At 38.2% G+C, this 18,964-nt stretch overlaps 1 protein-coding gene across 1 annotated transcript in view; it reads left to right on the top strand.

Moving 5' to 3' along the window:
- Nucleotides 1-18,964, top strand: part of UBE2U (ubiquitin conjugating enzyme E2 U) — a 62,883-nt gene that overhangs the window by 10,440 nt on the left and 33,479 nt on the right. The window contains exon 5 of the mRNA XM_055234209.1: nt 1,083-1,200. Within this exon, the coding sequence (XP_055090184.1) occupies nt 1,083-1,200 (118 nt within the window). The remainder of the gene's footprint in view (nt 1-1,082; nt 1,201-18,964) is intronic.

Genomic DNA, 18,964 nt, shown 5'->3' with positions numbered 1-18,964 from the left:
GCCTGGGCGACAGAGCCAGACTCCATCTCAAAACAAAACAAAACAAAACAAAACAGAAAATCATGGAGTGTACTTAGACAAACCAAGATGGTATAGCTTAATACATACCTAGGCTATGTTATAGCCTGTTGCTCCTAGGCTGCAAACCTATACAACATGTTACTGTACTAAACACCATAGGCCATTGTAACACAATGGTAAATATTTGTGTATCTAAATATAGAAAAAGTACAGTAAAAATTTGGTATTATTATCTTATGGGACCACCATGATATATGCCGTCTGTTGTTGGGTGAAACATTGTTATGTGGCACATGAGTATGTAAACTACATAGCCTGTTTCTTTTTCACTTCACATTGTCTCTCAAGTAACTTCCATATGGTTATAATCAATATTTTCATAGCTGTTCAATATTCCTTTGAATGTCAGTGCTGCACAATAGAACTTTCTGCACTGATGGAGATGTCCAATATATCTGAACTGTTCAATACAGTAGCCGCTAGTCATATGTGGCAACTGAGCACTTGAAATGTTGCCACTGTGACTAGGGAGCTGAATTTTTAATTTTCTTTAATTTTAATTATTTTAAATGTAAATAACCACCTGTGACTGTGCCTACAGTGATGGGCAATACAAGTTGAGACCATAATTACTAACTACTTCTTTCTTAATAACAAATGAATTACATTTTCAATTATCACACTGTTATTCAAGGGAAGTGTACTTGAAATGTTGTTTAAAATATTTTGAATTTTAAATACAGTAACCACCATCAACTAAAATTTTTATAATCTTAATTTAAATTCAATTTAAATGTATATGCTAGGAAGGAATAAGTTACAGAAAGGAACTTGTAACTTGTTTTTTGATCTGTCATAGTTTTATACCGTACATTCATGAGCCTAAGGTTAGGTTTCTTGAGAGTACAGACTATGTCTCATGTTATTTTTTAATCTATTTCCAGATCCATACATAGTAAGCATTTAATAAATGCTTACTGAAAGTTGTATATATTGGTTTGTCTTTTTGCTCTAAAAAAAGTTTACTTTTGAAATTATATGTTGTCTGTGTTTTCCTATAGGTTGTGCTTTCTAATCCAGTGCCAGAGAATCCAGTGAATTTGGAAGCAGCCAGAATACTGGTTAAAGATGAATCTCTGTACAGAACAATTCTAAAACTTTTCAACAGGCCATTACAAAGTAAGAAGTGTCTACTTTTGTCAGGTGCAGTGGCTCATGCTTGTAATCCCAACACTTTGGGAGGCCAAGGTGGGTGGATCATCTGAGGTTCGGAGTTCGAGACCAGCCTGACCAACGTGGAGAAACCCTGTCTCTACTAAAATACAGAATTAGCTGGGTGTAGTGGCACATGCCAATAATCCCAGCTACTCGGGAGGCTGAGGCAGGAGAATCGCTTGAACCTGGGAGGCAGAGGTTGCGGTGAGCCGAGATCATGCCATCGCACTCTAGCCTGGGCAACAAGAGTGAAACTCTGTCTCAAAAAAAAAAAAAAAAAAAAAAAATAGAAGTACCTACTTTTTCTTATTTGGCAATTATCAATTATACTTTAAACATTTATAGCATAGTGATCTAGGAAATAATTGTTATATAAGGGAATATTTGGAATATTTTCTGTATCCATTTTCAGTAATGAAATGGTATTAAGATCTCTCCTACTGTAACTCTTTGTTAAACCAATCTGTGTGATCCTTTTTTAAAGATCATCAAAGATCTTAAGCTCCGTATCTTTAAATATCATGGTCATATGCATGGATGGTGCCAAATGAAACTAGTCTACCCATCATAAAGATATGACATCTAATTTTAACTCTTCAGTCTGTAATGGGCATTTCCCAGACTTCACCTGCAGTACTCCAGATCTTATTGATTTGTACCACTTTTCTTCTTGATTAGCAAGATGTCAATGTTTTTTTTTTTTTTTTTCCAGAGAGTTCCCTCCCCAGGAATTCCTTGTAAGAGTCCATGTGGAAATACAGCCTGAAGCTCTTCAGTCTTTCTGCTCCACTGAGCAGTGTTCTCCTGATACCCTTGGTACCCTGCCAGCAGCCTCGTCGTGACTCTTAACTCCATTGCCTCCATTGCCGCTGTGCACGCTCTCTCTCTCTCTCTCTCCAGGTAGTAGGGCACTGCTTCTGGCTTCTTGTGCACAGAAAGGTTTCCCACAGCTGAGAGCTGGGCCCCTACTGACATAGTTATTTCCTTTATATCCTGCCCACCTTCTTCCGGTAGCACACAGCAACCTTGTATAGTAGCTGGTATCATTACCTTCCCAATCAACAGGCTTTGATTTCTTATAGTACTTTTTCTCTCAGATTTCCACTGTTTCTTCTTCTATTTCCCTTCCAGGACTCCCAATCCATTAGCTAGGTCTGTATAATTGTGACCAAGTTCAATTGCTCCTCCTCCGCAGGGTTTTGGGTCTGATACAAATCAAATGGTGTTGATCAAGCATCTTTTCCAGTACCATAGAACTTTATTCTACGACAAAGTTCTTGGGGGAGCTATTTGATCACAAGCTTAAGGTGAAGCAGTTATAGAAAATTCCCTTCTTCTAAGTATGTGTTATATACTGATTTTACGCTTCTCTGGCTTGGTGGGCTTTCATCTGGAATACCAGTAGGCTCCACTCGGAGCCTCACATTTCTAAAGGCTGAAGAAACTGTACATATTTAGCCAACGGAAGAAAAGATAAAGGGCAGTTGTAAAAGCTGTTTTCAAATATTCGAAGGGATTTCCTATGGAAAAAGATTTCTTCTGGGTTGCTTCAGAAAACTAACATAGGACAAACACTAAAGCTACAGGTCAGTCATACTTTCCCAGGCCTGCTGGGTTGCAGCAGAACTGAAGTTCGCATACGCAGGCTTGGCCCTGTCTTGTGTCAGAACATACCTTAAATGTATCAGGGACTTTACTCCATGATCAGTGGTCTGGAATTAATTTTATTGGCCAAAGTCTAAGCCTGGTATGTGATATGCAGACATGTAAATGTCGCTCATTACCCAAACTTTTCCCCGACATTCTTTTTCTGCCTACCCTGAATAGCTAGGTCTTTGCCTCGGTGTATTGACAAGAAGACCAAGCTCTAAGCTCAAACCCAGTGTGGAGGTCCGACGACCTTTCCGTTTCCTGACAGCCTCCTTTCCTTCTGGCCTGGCCCCTTTTCCTTTCTTAGAGGGCTCACATACCCCAGACTGCCTGAGAAAGTCCTGGTATAATTATTTCCAGTACCTCCTTTCACTTGCAATGTACCAGTTTGAACAAACAATTATATAGCCAGTTGGGTGCCCAGCTGATCTTTCCTAAAAGCAAATGACTCTATAGTTGCGCCATTCTTAATGGTAAAGTCCATCCAGGTCCCAGTTGGCCAAATATGAGGAAGAATTGTTTTAAATAATTCAAGTTACTTAAAAGAATGGACAAGACCAGGCTGGCAGTTAGTAAACTCTCTATTACTACAGGTATTCTTTGTAACTAGTGTTTATTTGATAGAGCTAAATGACCATTTTTCAGAGATGTTATCAAAGAGCTTCTTTGATAAAAAGCTCTGGTGCCAAGAATTGGATAAGGGGGCCTTTTAAATACCTTCCAACCTATTGTTCAACTAGTTTATGAAAACTCAGAGGAGGAAGGTCTGGAGACAATGTATAACAACTGTTTGCCTCATCGATTCTGAGTCTTGCTACTTACTTTCTAATTTGTTATGAACTTTCTTAGGTTTCATATGAGCAATTATCTGCCCCTTTTTTCAGTTCATCCTTGTGAATTTTGATTTCTATGTAGTTATATTGTCAAGTAATATTTATCTTCTGTTTGTCATAGTTGCTTTGATTTTTTAAAATATAAGTTTTGTATCATTTTTAAAACCTTTGGTTGAAGAAAAATACAAGAGTATAAAAAGAGTAAAGCTGAGTGATGGTAGCTAAGCCTGAGGTAATTATTTTTTCTTAGCCAAGTATATTCCTATAGTTTTTGATAAAAAAGGAGGATCATCTAATACATTTCAGATGCTTATCTAAATAAGCTATAATTGACATGAGTCATAATACTAGAATAAAGGAGAATATAGAAGTATTAGGGAGTTTATACTACTAATTTGTGTGATATACTTTTTAAAAACCTGATATTTCTACAAATACATCATATTCTGCTTGTGATTAGGAAAATGTTGTGACAGACATTTGATTCTTCTCCAGTTGAAGTTCCCAATTCATTCACTGGGTTTTAAAAAATCCTTTTAATAATAGAGCAATTTGAAAGCAAATTGTCTCTACAATTGAAGAAGGTGGTATCTCATAGGATTCCAGGTTGCCATTTCTTTTTAAAGTGAGTATACTTCTTTGGTTAGCTGTAGGAATACCCCTTCCCCTGAGAAATATACTTTCTGGGTGTCAGGGGAAAACAAAATTTAGTCCAGTAGCATTGCTTACTTGTTAAAGAACATGAGCTTTAGCACCATCATTCAGAACCAGTTTTGTTGTTGATGATTACAGTTTTGTTACAGATATTCTGTTACTTACAAATGTCATAAGATACTAAAAAACTGAGTTTAACAGCATGGCAGAGTGTGGATCTATTTGCTCAGGTTACATACCTCTTTTTTCCTGTTTGTATCTCATTATACCAGAGAGTCCAGTAACTTTTCAGCAAAGTTTCTAAGTTGCTAGTTTTAACGAGAAATGTTAAGTATTTATTTTCTATCAAAGAAATATACGTTTACAGTTTTAGAAGACAAATAATAGGAATCAGTTTTGAATGAAATATGTCCTCTATCCCTGAGTGCTGCCTGCCAGAGGCAACAATGGCTTTCAACACATTTAGCTGTTTCATCTGGCATTCACCACCACATTTCTAAGTTGATTCTATACTAATATTTCTAGGCTTTTCAGTTTTAGATATTATTTATAGACTTCATCTTATAAAATACAAAGATTTTGCTTTTATACTACCATTCCTACCCACATTTCCTCTCTCCCATCCTCCTAGTATGATTTGGTTACATTAATATGACTTTATAAATACTTGTCACAGATAAACCATAAATGATTATCTTTCTTTACTTGTACAAAAGGTCTGATTTTACATTCCTTTTTTTTTATGTGTATACTATCTTTTCTTCTTCTAAACTTTCTGACAAAGCTATAAAACAGCTACTAGGTATTCAGCATCGAGTCTGTTCTGTTTTTGGAGCCCTCTTTCCTGTGGCACTCTATCCTTGCTCTTCATTTCTGAACTGGCAGTTCTCTTGCAGGTGTGCTGGGATGGCCTTTTTGGTGCCTGCTGGGTTGGAGCTCCTGCTTGCTGCTTAATCCCCATTTTCCTTGTGGTTGGTTTTGCTGCTTTGTTTTGTTGGAGCACATCTTCTAGGAGCTTCCTAGTACCTGGGAGCTAAGCCTTTTATAACTTGCATGCCTAAAAATGTAAGTACGTTACTGTCATATGCTCATAGTTTGGTTAAATTTTAGTTTGGAAATAGTTTTCTTTCCAAATTATAAATACTTTACTACATTTTAGTTTCTAGTGTTGCTTTTGAGAAGTTTAATTTCATTCCGATGTCCAATTTTTCACATGTGATTTATTCTTTTTTTTTTCTGGAAGCTTTTTAAACCTTCTTTTTATTCCCAGTGAGTTGAAATTTTTGATAGTATTTCTTTGTGTATCCTCCCCTTCTCTGCCTCCACATTACATAGGACATTTGATAAGCTTTTGAAATCTCAATCTCTAATCATTCAGTTCTGGAAAACTTTCTTATGTGATTTCTTTTATAATTTCTTCTCTCTTCATTTTCCCTATTATCTCTTCTAGATCTGCTCTGACTTGAATGTTGGGTTTATTGATCTGATCCTCTAATTTTTTTTTTTTTTTTTTTTTAGACGGAGTCTCGCTCTGTCGCCCAGGCTGGAGTGCAGTGGTGCAATCTCGGCTCACTGCAAGCTCCGCCTCCCGGGTTCACGCCATTCTCCTGCCTCAGCCTCCCGAGTAGCTGGGACTACAGGCGCCCGCCACCAGGCCCAGCTAATTTTTTTGTGTTTTTTAGTAGAGACGGGGTTTCACTGTGTTAGCCAGGATGGTCTCGATCTCCTGACTTCATGATCTGCCTGCCTTGGCCTCCCAAAGTGCTGGGATTACAGGCGTGAGCCACTGCGCCCGGCCGATCCTCTAATTTTTTAAAACCAAATTTCTCCTATTATCCATCTCTTTGTTCGTTGTATATTCTGGAATATTTTGAGAAAAATGTTTCTGTTTCCTATTTTTCTCTTTTTTTGTGGTTAGGATTGTTCTCTTTGATGGTATTGACCTTGCTCAAATGTCTAGTGATCTTTGACTATCCATTCTTACGATGGACATATGATGAATGGACTATTAAAAAGACTGGAAGTTCTGAATACAGGCTGGGCTTGTTGACAGTTTTATTTCATTGTAGAATTATTCGGTGAAAACCTGGCCATTTCATTAGACTTAACTATTTCTCCTGAGAGGAATCTGCTAGTCTTGTGGAGAGAGAGAGAGAGGAGAGAGAGAGAGAGCACTGCTAGTACTCTGACAGCTGGACGAGGGGAGAGAATCAGGAATCTTGTCTGTTCGATATGATTTATTCTATTTTCAGTTTCTTACTCCGTCCTGTTTTGTTTCTACTGTCCTCCAGTCCTGAGTCTCTCTGGCCCAGTTTTTCCAGAGGTTAAATATCTTCCTTCTTGCGTGAGCAGTGGTCATCATCTGATCGCACAGGATGAGGGTATAAGTCTTTGGTGTCTGTGCTCTCCCTCTTACCCCTCCTTCCAGAGGTATCTGGCACCTTCAATTCCTGAACTGTTTCACAGGTTCTGAAGTGCGAATCCATTTGCTTTTCATTGGTCTCTCATCATGCATTTTTTTTTCAAATTTCTATGGCCTGCTGAGACAGTTACCACTTGACATCTGCTTTCTATCTTGAAAAATTTTCTTGTCATCTTTCTTTTGCTCTCCTTGAGATTTTATATCTTATTTTTATTCCTGTATTACCATTTTATTGAGGCTTTGGAAATAGTGCACATAAAGCCATATATTCAATCTCCAAGTAAACCAGAATCCTTTCATATTTTTTCTTTACAGTGAAAGATGACAGCTAGGAGTTACCTAAAGACCCACATAAATGTATCAGGTAAGTTTTCCTTTATACAATTTTATGTCGATTTATTTACCAAAAGGACTATTTATTTAAACTCTTTTATGTTTTTCATCATAATTAAATCTTTGTTTTTGACTTAGAAATATCTTATAATATCTTTTTAAAATATTGTTTTCAGAAAGAATGTGGAAAATTTTGAATTCTTTCTAGTTGAATTAAAATTAAATGTAACTATATGATCTTGCTTTTTTTTGAGATGGAGTTTTGCTCTTGTCGCCCAGGCTGGAATGCAATGGTGCAATCTCAGCCCACTGCAACCTCAGCCTCCAGGGTTCAAGCGATTCTCCTGCCTCAGCCTCCCAAGTAGCTGGGATTATAGGCACCTGCCACCACACCCGGCTAATTTTTTGTATTTTTAGTAGAGATGGGGTTTCACCATGTTGGTCAGGCTAGTCTTGAACTCCTGAACTCCTGACCTCAGGTGATCCACCCGCCTCAGCCTCCCAAAGTCCTGGGATTACAGACATGAGCCACTGTGCCCGGCCGATCTTGCCTCTTTTTAATTTTTGAAAAGAGAAGAATGTATTGTCAAGAAAATCAGCACAGACCATTATAGATCACAAAAATTCAAGCAATTTAGGAGAAGATAAGGTCTAGATAAAAATGGTAAGAGTTAGGGCTGAAGCCATTGTACCTTTTGGGAGACAGCCTATAAACGTGGCATCAGTTCACCTTGAACACCTGAACAAGGTGTAGGCCTAGAAGCACACATATGGTTCAGCGGCATTTAATTTCTTGAGCATTTCCATCAGCTTTATCTTGATAGTCAATCAGATTTAGAAAACAGCCAATTAACTAGTGTTGTAACAGTGTCTACTTTAGCTCATATTTACTTGACTAGCTCTGTACAAAAGTTGAGTAAAATTAGATAACTTATGGCCGAGAGTGGTGGCTCACGCCTGTAATCCTAGCACTTTGGGAGGCTGAGGTGGGTGGATCAGGAGGTCAGAAGATCGAGACCATCCTGGCTAACATGGTGAAACACTGTCTCTACTAAAAATTACAAAAACATTAGCCGAGCGTGGTGGCAGGCACCTGTAGTCCCAGCTATTCAGGAGGCTGAGATAGGAGAATGGTGTGAACCTGGGAGGCAGAGCTTGCAGTGAGCCGAGATCCTGCCACTGCACTCCAGCCTGGGTGACAGAGCGAGACATCATCTCAAACAAACAAACAAACAAACAAAAAACTTAAGTGGTTTATCTTCATGAAAAGATGTTGAAAAATTGCAGAAAGGTAAGCATAATCTAGTTAATGGTACACTAAGTTGGTATTCAATAGAGGGCATTGCCGCCCCTTAAATGTGTCAATGTGGTTGAACATCCTGGCACAAAATAGGCCTATGATAAATAGTCATTCAATGCATAAAGGCGGTTTTATCACCTAAAACATGAATGTCCCTAGATATCAAAAGTTGTTACTCTTTATGGCATAGTTATTTGCAGTTCATAAAGATACAGTGCCCACGTTTACTAATAAGGCAGTAAGAACAGAGCAGAAGACCTTCTGTGGTCTCAGCTTCAGCAGGTCCTCTGAGCCAAACCAAGGATAAATGGTGCTAGAATCAGGTCTGATTTGTGGCAGCCTGGACTTCCTAGAGAAGCCTTTAGGTAGTACTTATTTGAGGCGATGCAGTCTAGATTTCAATGATACTCTAGACTCGTGCTGTGTATCAGGCTGCACTCTGTTGTGTGTCTGTGAATTCTAATGTTTGCCCCGGTACAGTTGCTCTGAAATAGAGCTCAGTTATGTCTAGTTCTTAGTTTTTAAATAATGCATTCACAATAAGATCTTGCAGAAATTATTCAAAGAAAGATGCCGCTGTTAATATTGTGTGTCTAGTGCCATATGCTTAGAACTTTGCATTACTTCATGAGCTGGAAGAACTGGCCTGGCTGTAGAAATGTATTCCAAAGACATATCCAGGCAGTTGGACCCCGTGTTTCTAAAAGACATAGCAAAACTTAGGCAAGGTCTATTCAACTGGGTACAGTATAGTTGGGGAAATCTAGCTGATGTTCAGGAATTGAAGGTGACTTGAACTTGTGCTAGTCATCTGGGATGTTTGCAGTGGTCTATAGGATACCACTTACAGACAGGTTTTCAGCCCTTGGGAGAACAGCTAGTACTTAGAATGTACTTAGAATGTACTGCAGTCATCCAGGTACTTAGAATGAATTCACTGAGCATGTGTTGTATACCAGGTATTGTGTCCCAGTGTGAGGATACACACCTGATTAATATGTCATCCCTAACCTCACGAGATTTATATTCTAGCATTGGAAGCCCTCTTCTTTTTTCCCCATTCCATAAATATAAATTATTTGTTTTATTTTGTATTAATTGTTGCACAGTGTCAGAAGACATTCCTCTTCTGAAAGGGAGACAGTGCAAGAAGTAGGCCTGTCGATCCATTAGGTCAATGTAGACAGTATTTGCCACCAGAGAATGTAGTTGGAAGACCACAGGGAAGGTATCAAGATCGTGGCTAAGGGAAGAATGCTGAGGGCAGATTGAATCATATCTAAAATGAGTCATATTTAGCAGAAACCTTTCCCCTGTGGTTTTTATTTTTTCTAGGCTTCCTTCAGAGGCCTTCAGTTTTTCACTAAGTCATCCATCTCTGGGGCCTCTTTTAAATGGAGCTGCCTCTTTTAAATGCAATCAACATTTTATTGGGCCATGACTGTTTATTGTTGTAGTATATAAATATAATATAGTAAGTGCTATGATAGAGGTAAGATCAAGATGCTGGGGGAGCACAAAGGGAGAAACATCTTACTCAGGCTTGGCAGGGATTGGGAGATGAACACATAAAGACAAGTTTTCAGAGGAGGTGATGCCAAGGTGACTTGTAAAGGCAGAAAAGGGATTCACCTATAGACTATGGGGCCGGGGAGTCCCAGGCAGAGGGAACAGCACATTCAACAGGAATGGAGCTACAACAGGACATCTTTCCAACAGCCTGACCCAGGGGAATGCATTTTGACAACCTAAATAAAAAGTTAAAATGAATCATGAATGCCAGGGGTAACCAAAATAAGATTATCAGGAGCTGAGATAAAAACTAGAAGAGGAAAGAGAGGGGAGGATTGGTTGCTAGATAATCAAGAAAGGAGATGAAAATGAAACATAGATGGTGAATATGCTAAATATACATCTGTATGCGAGTGGCTAAATCATTTAAAGGGGAAGGCACAAGACAAAACTTGAGGGATACAGACAGAAGAGTGTAACTTTTGCATTTCATATTAAAAATCCTAAGACAAATCCATGCCTTCAACACAGCATTTCCACTTCTAGAAATTTATCTTTAAAGATATATTTAAACAAATATATAGAGATTCCAAAAATGTTCCTCATAGAATTATACATCATGAGAAATTAAAAACAGAATGTCCAACAACACTGATTGATTAAATAATATTGATTTAGGCAATAATGTCCAAAAAGCAGCCTTTGGATATGATTCTGGAGACATATTTGCTAACATTAAAAGTAAGCGGGCCGGGTGCAGTGGCTCATGCCTGTAATCCCAGCACTTTGGGAGGCCAAGGTGGGCGGATCACCTGAGGTCAGCAGTTTAAAACCAGCCTGGCCAACATGATGAAACCCCGTCTCTACTAAAAATACAAAAATTAGCTGGGCATGATGGCGTGTGCCTGTAATCCCAGCTACTCGGGAGGCTGAGTCAGGAGAATCGCTTGAACCCAGAAGGTGGAGGTTGCAGTGAGCCGAGATTGTGTCATTGCACTCCAGCCTAGGCAACAGAGCGAGACTCTGTGTCAAAAAAAAAAAAATTAAGTGAAAAGTTGGACACAGAAATTCAGTGTTGCAAGATGAAAAAGTTCTAGAGATCTCTTGCACAACAATGTACTACACTTAACACTACTGAACTGTACACTTAGAAATGGTTAAGATGATAAAGTTATGTGTTTTGCCACAATAAAAAAGTAAATGGAAAGAGTGCATTATAAAATACTGTGTATATCACACACACGCACACACACAACTGAAAGGCATTTCTAGAACAGTAAATGAGAGAATCCCAATTCTTCCATTTACTATGTGACTAAGAAAAGTTAATTTCTCTGTGTCTCAGTTTCTTTATATATTAAATGCTAGTAATAGTACTGATTTCATAGAATTGCTATGAAGATTAAATGAGTTAAGTACATAGAAAGTAATTATAATAATTTAGTCAAAGATAACTCAAGAACCATTATGAAGTAAACTTGTAAATGGTATTATCTTAGAAAATCAAGATTTGTGAAATTGAAAGGAAAAAGGAGTAAAAAATTGGGAGAGTAATGTGAAGACCCTAAATTGAGTACTTGTATGATGTGAGAGAATCAGTAAGAAGGCTGCTGTTGCTAGAACACAGCAAGGGGGAAAAGAGAAGAGAGGTAGATGGAGGTAAGAGAAGTAGGCTGGGCCAAATCACTTAGGACTTTATAAACTGTGTAAGGAATTTAGATTAATTTTATTATACCAGGTAAGGAAATTGGGACACTGTTGAACAGCTTTTAGGAAAGGGAGAGACAGAATCAGATTTAACTTTTAAAAGGAGTACTTTTTTTTTTTTTTTTTTTTTTTTTGAGACAGAGTCTTGCTCTGTCGCCCAGGCTGGAGTGCAGTGGCGCGATCTCGGCTCACTGCAAGCTCCGCCTCCCGGGTTCACGCCATTCTCCTGCCTCAGCCTCTCCGAGTAGCTGGGACTACAGGCGCCCGCCACCACGCCCGGCTAATTTTTTGTATTTTTAGTAGAGACGGGGTTTCACCATGGTCTCGATCTCCTGACCTCGTGATCCGCCCGCCTCGGCCTCCCAAAGTGCTGGGATTACAAGCGTGAGCCACCGCGCCCGGCCAAAAGGAGTACTTTTAACTGCTATGAGGGCAATAGTTTGTGAAGGATCTAAGGTGGAAGCAAAGAGAAGAGTTATTAGGTTATTTTGGTTGATCAGGGGCAAGACAATGGTGGTTCGGTCAAGGGTTTGGGCATAGGTATGGAGGAGGAGAAATGAGTGGATTCAAGGCTTGCACTGAAGGAGAATTACTGATTCAATGTGGGGTGTGAGAAAAAGTGGGACCAAGGATAATTACTAGATTTGGGGTTGAACTAGGTGGGTTCTGCTGTCATTTACTGAGATGGAGAAGATTGAAAGAAGACACCATTGACTCAAATTAAGATGAATAATTCCATTTGTTGGTAAAGATATGGAGTCATTGGAGCTTTCGTCCATTGCTGCATATCTTGTTTTATCACTTTACATGCCCACAACCAGTTTGAAACACAGTTTAAGTATCTTATAATGTCAAACATTACCTTTCCTGTAATCCAGTAATTCTACTCCGAAGTATATACCTAAAAGAAATGAAAAATATATATTCACAAGAAGAGTTGTACACAAATGTTCGTAGCAGCTTTATTTATAATATCTCAAACTAGAAACAACCAAAATGTCCATCAACAGTTGAATGCATAAATAAATTGTGCTTTATTAATATATAGAATACTATCAGCAAATAAAAATGAATTAATTATTGATACATGCAACAATAGGGAATAAGTATGCAGGCATTATGTTGAGTGAAAAAAAACACAATAACAAAAGAGTACATACTATGTGATTCAATTTATATGAAGTTCTAAGACAGGCAAAACTAATCTGTCAGATTAATCAGATCACTGATTGCCCAGAATGTCAAGGGAGATTGACTGGGAAGGGGCAGTAGGAAACTTTCTGGAATAATGAAAATACATTTTGTATGAGGTAATGGTTATGCAGATGTATACTTTTGTATCAAAACTCATCAATCTGTACCCTTAAAACGTGTGCATTTTATTGAGTGTAAATTATGCTGCAATAAAATTTATTTTAAAAAGCTATTCAAGCCAGGTGAGATGGCTTGGGCCTGTAATCCCAGCTATTTGGCCAAGGTGGAAGGATTGCTTTAGCCCAGGATTTCAAGACCAGCCTGGGCAATATAGTGAGACCCATCTCTTAAAAGTAGAAAAAGATATTCAATTATCTTTACGACTCTCTTATATTTCTAAAGTTGTTTCAAAATGAAACTTTTTTTAAAAAAAAAAAAAAGGTATTCAAACCTTTTCAGTGAGTAGAGAAAATGACTACATTTCCAAACCTCCAAAGTCAGATTCTAAAATCTGCGATTACTACAAGAAAGGAAATTATAGGTCAATACCTTTTATTAGCATAGATGCATAAATTCTAATCAAAATATTACCGAATTGAATCCACTGATAAAATGGGATAACAATGACCAAATGGGTCTGATTATAAGAAAGCAAGGTTGGTTTAATATTCAAAAATCAATTTGTGTAACACATTTACTAGCCAAATAAAGGGAAAAGCCATAAAATTATCTCAGTGAATCTAGTAAAAGTATTTGTTAAAATTTAACACCCATTCATGATAAAATTCTTAGCAAACTGTAACAGAAATTCCCTTATTTCAGTAATAGGAATCTACAAAATTCCAACAGCCAACCTCATACTAAAATGTGAAATGTTGAATGCTTTTCTCCTGAGTTTAGGAATAAGGTAAGTATGTCTACTACCAACACTTCTATTCAACATTGTACTGGAGGTTCTAGCCAGTGCAATGAGGCAAGGAAAATAAATAAAAATTTTAAAGTTTGGAAAGGATGAAGTAAATTGTCTTTATTCCTAGATAACATGATTACATGCATAGTGAAATCCAAATGAATATAAAAAAAACTTGAAAATTAATTAGTGAATTTAGCAAAGACTCATGGTATAAGATTAAAGTTAAGATTAAAAATTAACTATGTTTCTATATACTCATAATCAACAGACAGAAACTGAAATTTAAAAAATACCATTTACGGCCAGGCACTGTGGCTCATGCCTGTAATCCCACCACTTTGGGAGGCCAAGGTGGGCAGATCAGCTGAGGTCGGGAGTTTGAGACCAGCCTGACCAACATGCAGAAACCCTATCTCTACTAAAAATACAAAATTAGCCAGGCGTGCGTGGCACATGCCTGTGGTCCCAGCTACTCGGGAGGCTGAGGCAGGAGAATCGCTTGAACCTGGGAGGCAGAGGTTGCTGCAGTGAGCTGAGATCACACCATTGCACCCCAGCCTGGGCAACAAGAGCAAAACTTCATCACAAAAAAAAAAAAAAAGATAGTAAAGTACCATTTACAACAGCATCAAAACATAATGAAACATGTACAAGACATCTATACTGAAACCCACAAATATTTCTGAGAGAAAATTTAAAAGACTTAAAGAAGTAGAAATGTCCAATGTTTGTGGCTTGGGAAAAACTGAATATTATTATATTGTCAATTCTTCCCAAATTAAACTGTAGATTAAATTCAATCTCAATCAAAATCTCAGCAGTTTTTTTTTTTTCTGGAAATTTGTAAGCAAGCTCTAAATATATATCTAAAAGTACAAAGGACATAGAATGAGAAGGCAATTTTGAAGAACAAAGTTAGAGCATAGATACCCCTAGATATTAAGATGTACTAGAAAACGACTATAACTTTGCTCTAATTGAATCTTTTTAGGTCAAATTCGTGTTCCTGAATTAGGCACCATGGTCAGACAGCCCTGAACCCATCAGGCTCTAATTTAGAGCCAGAGGTGGGGTCAGTCCTATCAAAGTGTATGGTATCTACATAATGGGCGAAGAATGCAAGAGCTGGTGAGGAAGCAACCACAATGTCCACTGTGACAACCTTCATATGCAAAATATTTTTACTGGACCTAAACTTTGATGAGTAAGAGTTTGACAGGCACAGAGGAGACAGGAGTCTCTAGAACAGCTTTCACAGAAAGAGGAGTGTAATACCATGGTGTGCTTGGATTAGTAGGAAATTCTGTGTGATGGAGCCTCTGGATGTGGGGATGGATAACAGAAGAAAAGGATGGAAATGGCCAGATGGTGCAGAGCTTCAAGTTCTATTTGAAAGTATTTAGATGTTTTCGTATAGAATTACATAACCAAATATGGTTTTCTTTTTCTTTTCCTTTTCTTCCTCTCTTTTTTTTTTTTTTTTTTTAAGACAGAGTCTTGGCCGGGTGCGGTGGCTCATGCCTGTAATCCCAGCACTTTGGGAGGCCAAGGCGGGCGGATCACGAGGTCAGGAGATCGAGACCATCCTGGCTAACATGGTGAAACCCCGTCTACTAAAAATACAAAAAATTAGCCGGGCGAGGTGGCGGGCGCCTGTAGTCCCAGCTACTCGGGAGGCTGAGGCAGGAGAATGGCGTGAACCCTAGGGGGCAGAGCCTGCAGTGAGCCGAAATCGCGCCACCGTACTCCAGCCTGGGCAACAGCGAGACTCCGTCCCAAAAAAAAAAAAAAAAAAAAAAAAAAAGAGTCTTGCTCTGTCGCCCAGGCTGGAGTGCAGTGGCATAATCTGAGCTCACTGCAACCTCTGCCTCCGGGTTCAAGCGATTCTCCTGCCTCAGCCTCCCGAGTAGCTGGGATTACAGGCACCTTGCCCAGCTAATTACTTGCCACCTTGCCCAGCTAATTTTTTTTTTTTTTTTTTTTTTTTTTTTTTGAGTACGGAATCTCGCTCTGTCTCCAGGCTGGATTGCAGTGGTGCGATCTCAGCTCACTGCAACCTCTGACTCCCTGGTTCAAGCAATTCTCCTGTCTCAGCCTCCCGAGTAGCTGGGATTACAGGCACAGGCCACCATGCGCAGCTTATTTTTGTATTTTTAATAGAGACAGGGTTTCGCCATGTTGGCCAGGCTAGTCTCCAACTCCTGACCTCAGGTGATCCTCCCGCCTCAGTACCAAATGTGGTTTTCAAGCAGAGGTATGATAACCTAGAATAGGGAGAGTTAGGGGTAGAAAAACTACAAGGAAGCTGTTTAGAGTTAATAGGAGAGAAATGATGAGGTACTTATCAAGGCAATGGAGACCAGCTGACACTTAAGTGCTGAAGAGGCGCTAAACTTGGCTCTTTTCATGCATGATTTCACTGAGTGCTCACAACAACCACTTAAGAAAGTTTTATCTCCTGATTTTACAGATGGGGAAACGGACCTGGAGAGGTTAGGTAACTTGCTGCAGAGCCACACACCTAACGAGTAGAAGCGCTAAAGGGTTTTAACCCAGGCCAGCTGACTCCAGACCCTGAGTATCCATGATACTAAACAACTAGGTCACGATGGACAGGAAGGTTCCAGCCAGAGATATTTGGGGGTTTCATTGTTAGGCTTTGGTTGTGGCTGGGATGTTGTTCCCATGAAATAGCACTGCCATGATTTTCTTCTTCCCCTAATGAACCTTTCTCTTTCCTTCATTAGCTCCTCTTAATTATAAGTTGGTTTCTGCTCTTTCTTTTCAAAATACTAACTTTTTTGGAGGTGGTTTTCTCTAGTAGCTTCCTCTATCAATGATTTTGTTGATTTGATCCAAATCTCTTCTTTCTAATCTCAGTGTCTTAATCACACTCCTGAATATCATTTTGACTTGTCTGTACTAACATCACCTGAAATCTACATCTAAAATTAAACTCGTATTTTACTTCAGTTTCTCTTGATGCTTTCTATTAACAGCAAAACTAACCAGATTTCTGGGCTTTAGAAGAATATTTGACTGTAATAGTCACCCTGTCAGGCAACCAACCAGTCCAGTCAATTTTTTAGCATTGCCTTCAACTCATCTCCTCCCTTTCGTACCATTTGCTGCCACTCTGCTATTAGCTCTCAGTAGTTCATCCCTGAATTACTGCGTTTGTTTCCTATCTGGTCCCCTGGCATTTAATCTCCTTTCTATACTCCACCCTGCTTATTACTTTCAAGGAAAAGTCTTGCTCCAACATGGATTTCATAATTTACTTGCCTTATTCGAGAACTACTGATGGCTATTACCCAACAAATCAAGATCAAGATTACTGAATCGACTCTAACCCGTTCTCTGCCTAAATTTGAGGACCCTGCACTGCCCAGTTTCACTTATCAATTCCAACTCCTGTGAATATGAAGTCTCCATTCTAGCCAATTGTTCTCTAATTTCTTCCCCCAACATCCTCTGTATGTACATATGTGCATGCCATGCTCTCTCCCATCTGAGCAATTACTAATACTCTTCCCTTGGCCTACAGTGCCCCCTTGTTTTTTTTCCAGACCTGTATCCCAAATACTCTTTCCCTGACGACTTAAAAAAAATTACATCTCCCTCCTCCGACTTCTTTGCTTATTGCCACTGCCAAAGGAGAGAAGTATCTGTTCTTATATTCTCCAAATGTCTCCGTTAAACCATATAACACTTTATCGTGTTAATATATAAAGTTGTTCAATTCACTAGTCCAGGTATATATCTTATTTTTTCCAACAGGATAACAAATTCTAATATTCAGTTTAAAATTATGTCTTCTACTTTTTTGTATTCATAACGTCAATGATAATACTCAGTAAATTCCCATCATTGGTTGAAACTATAAACACATGTATTTTTATGCTGCATATATCCCTGTAAGCTTACTTTATCTGAATAATAGTAAAATATAGTTACTGTTCTCTTTTTTTAAGGGGTTGTTTCCTTTATAGAAAGTATATTTGAAAATTCAAATACTCCCAAATGTGTAAGACATTTTGCTTTGTATATTCAAACCACACTAAAGTTATACCTTTTAGGGTAATATTTTTAATTATTATGGAGGGAAAAAACAGAAAGCCCCTGAAGGCTAACAGTTTGAAATTGAACAGGACACCCTGGGAAGGGAAAAGGTCATGGGTCGTGGTCAAACAGACAAAAAACAATGGAGACGATTGTGCCTGAAGATGGTGTATTTTTTTTCACGAGACAGTGTGTTGACAGTTTCCTTCCTCTTGAGTCATTGTTGTCTGCTAAATGATCTGTGACAGCAAATTGATCACAAGCTTTTTCATGCAGGAGATATAATGCAGCCTTTCATTTTGTTACCTCTGTTGCCAAATGCTGAGACATTTCATTGGCAAATTCATGTTAGTTTAGTATATCATTTAGTCGTCTACAGCACAGCATGCAGCTCTGGAAGCAATAATAGTAATGATTAATTTATCTTCCTCAAGTTTCAAATTTCTACTTAAGTGTGATTATAAAAGTAATAACACATTCGACAAATGTTACTCTTAAAATTAAGTGTGCATAATTGTTATTTAAATAAATGAATTAACACATTTAGATAATGCCTCATTAATTTAAAAGTTGAGTCAAATACTTAATTTAAGGTACCTATGATTTACCTATAAAAACTAATGCTAATATACTTGTTCTGACTGAAAACTTGCTTCTTCTTCCAAAGAGCTAGGAACTTAAATTGGAAAACAGGCATAAGGCATATTGCACTGGATATTTAAGCATCTGTTTAAGCCAGTTAATTAGTGATTTCACATGTCTGAAAAAATATGCTTAAGTAATGTTTTGTTTATAGAGTGTTGAGAATCTCTGCATTTTAAAAGTTTGTGGAAAAATGCTTGGAAATGCAGTTATTTAAGGGACTGCTTTATAGTTTTCATTTAACACCTTATAATAATCTTTGCTCTCCATTAGGACATAGTAATATTAGCATAGGGAGGGGAAAGTAGCAGCCAGGAGTATTAGAAAAGAGCTGTTTTTCCCCTCTTTGAAAATAGTCAGTTTCTCTGTAAAAACAAAACTAATCTCAATTCTAATATTTGTATTCTGTCCTCCTTATAAGAAATAAGGGTTTTTTACTAGAATTTGGCATTGAAGTTCAAGAAAAATGTTTATTGTTTTTTATAGAATGAGAAATTGACAGGTAT

Source organism: Symphalangus syndactylus, chromosome 19 (genome assembly GCF_028878055.3).
Source record: "Symphalangus syndactylus isolate Jambi chromosome 19, NHGRI_mSymSyn1-v2.1_pri, whole genome shotgun sequence".
In the NCBI taxonomy this organism is placed as follows: domain Eukaryota; kingdom Metazoa; phylum Chordata; class Mammalia; order Primates; family Hylobatidae; genus Symphalangus; species Symphalangus syndactylus.
Note: the sequence above shows the minus strand (reverse complement) of the source record. Positions and strands in the feature narration are given on the sequence as shown.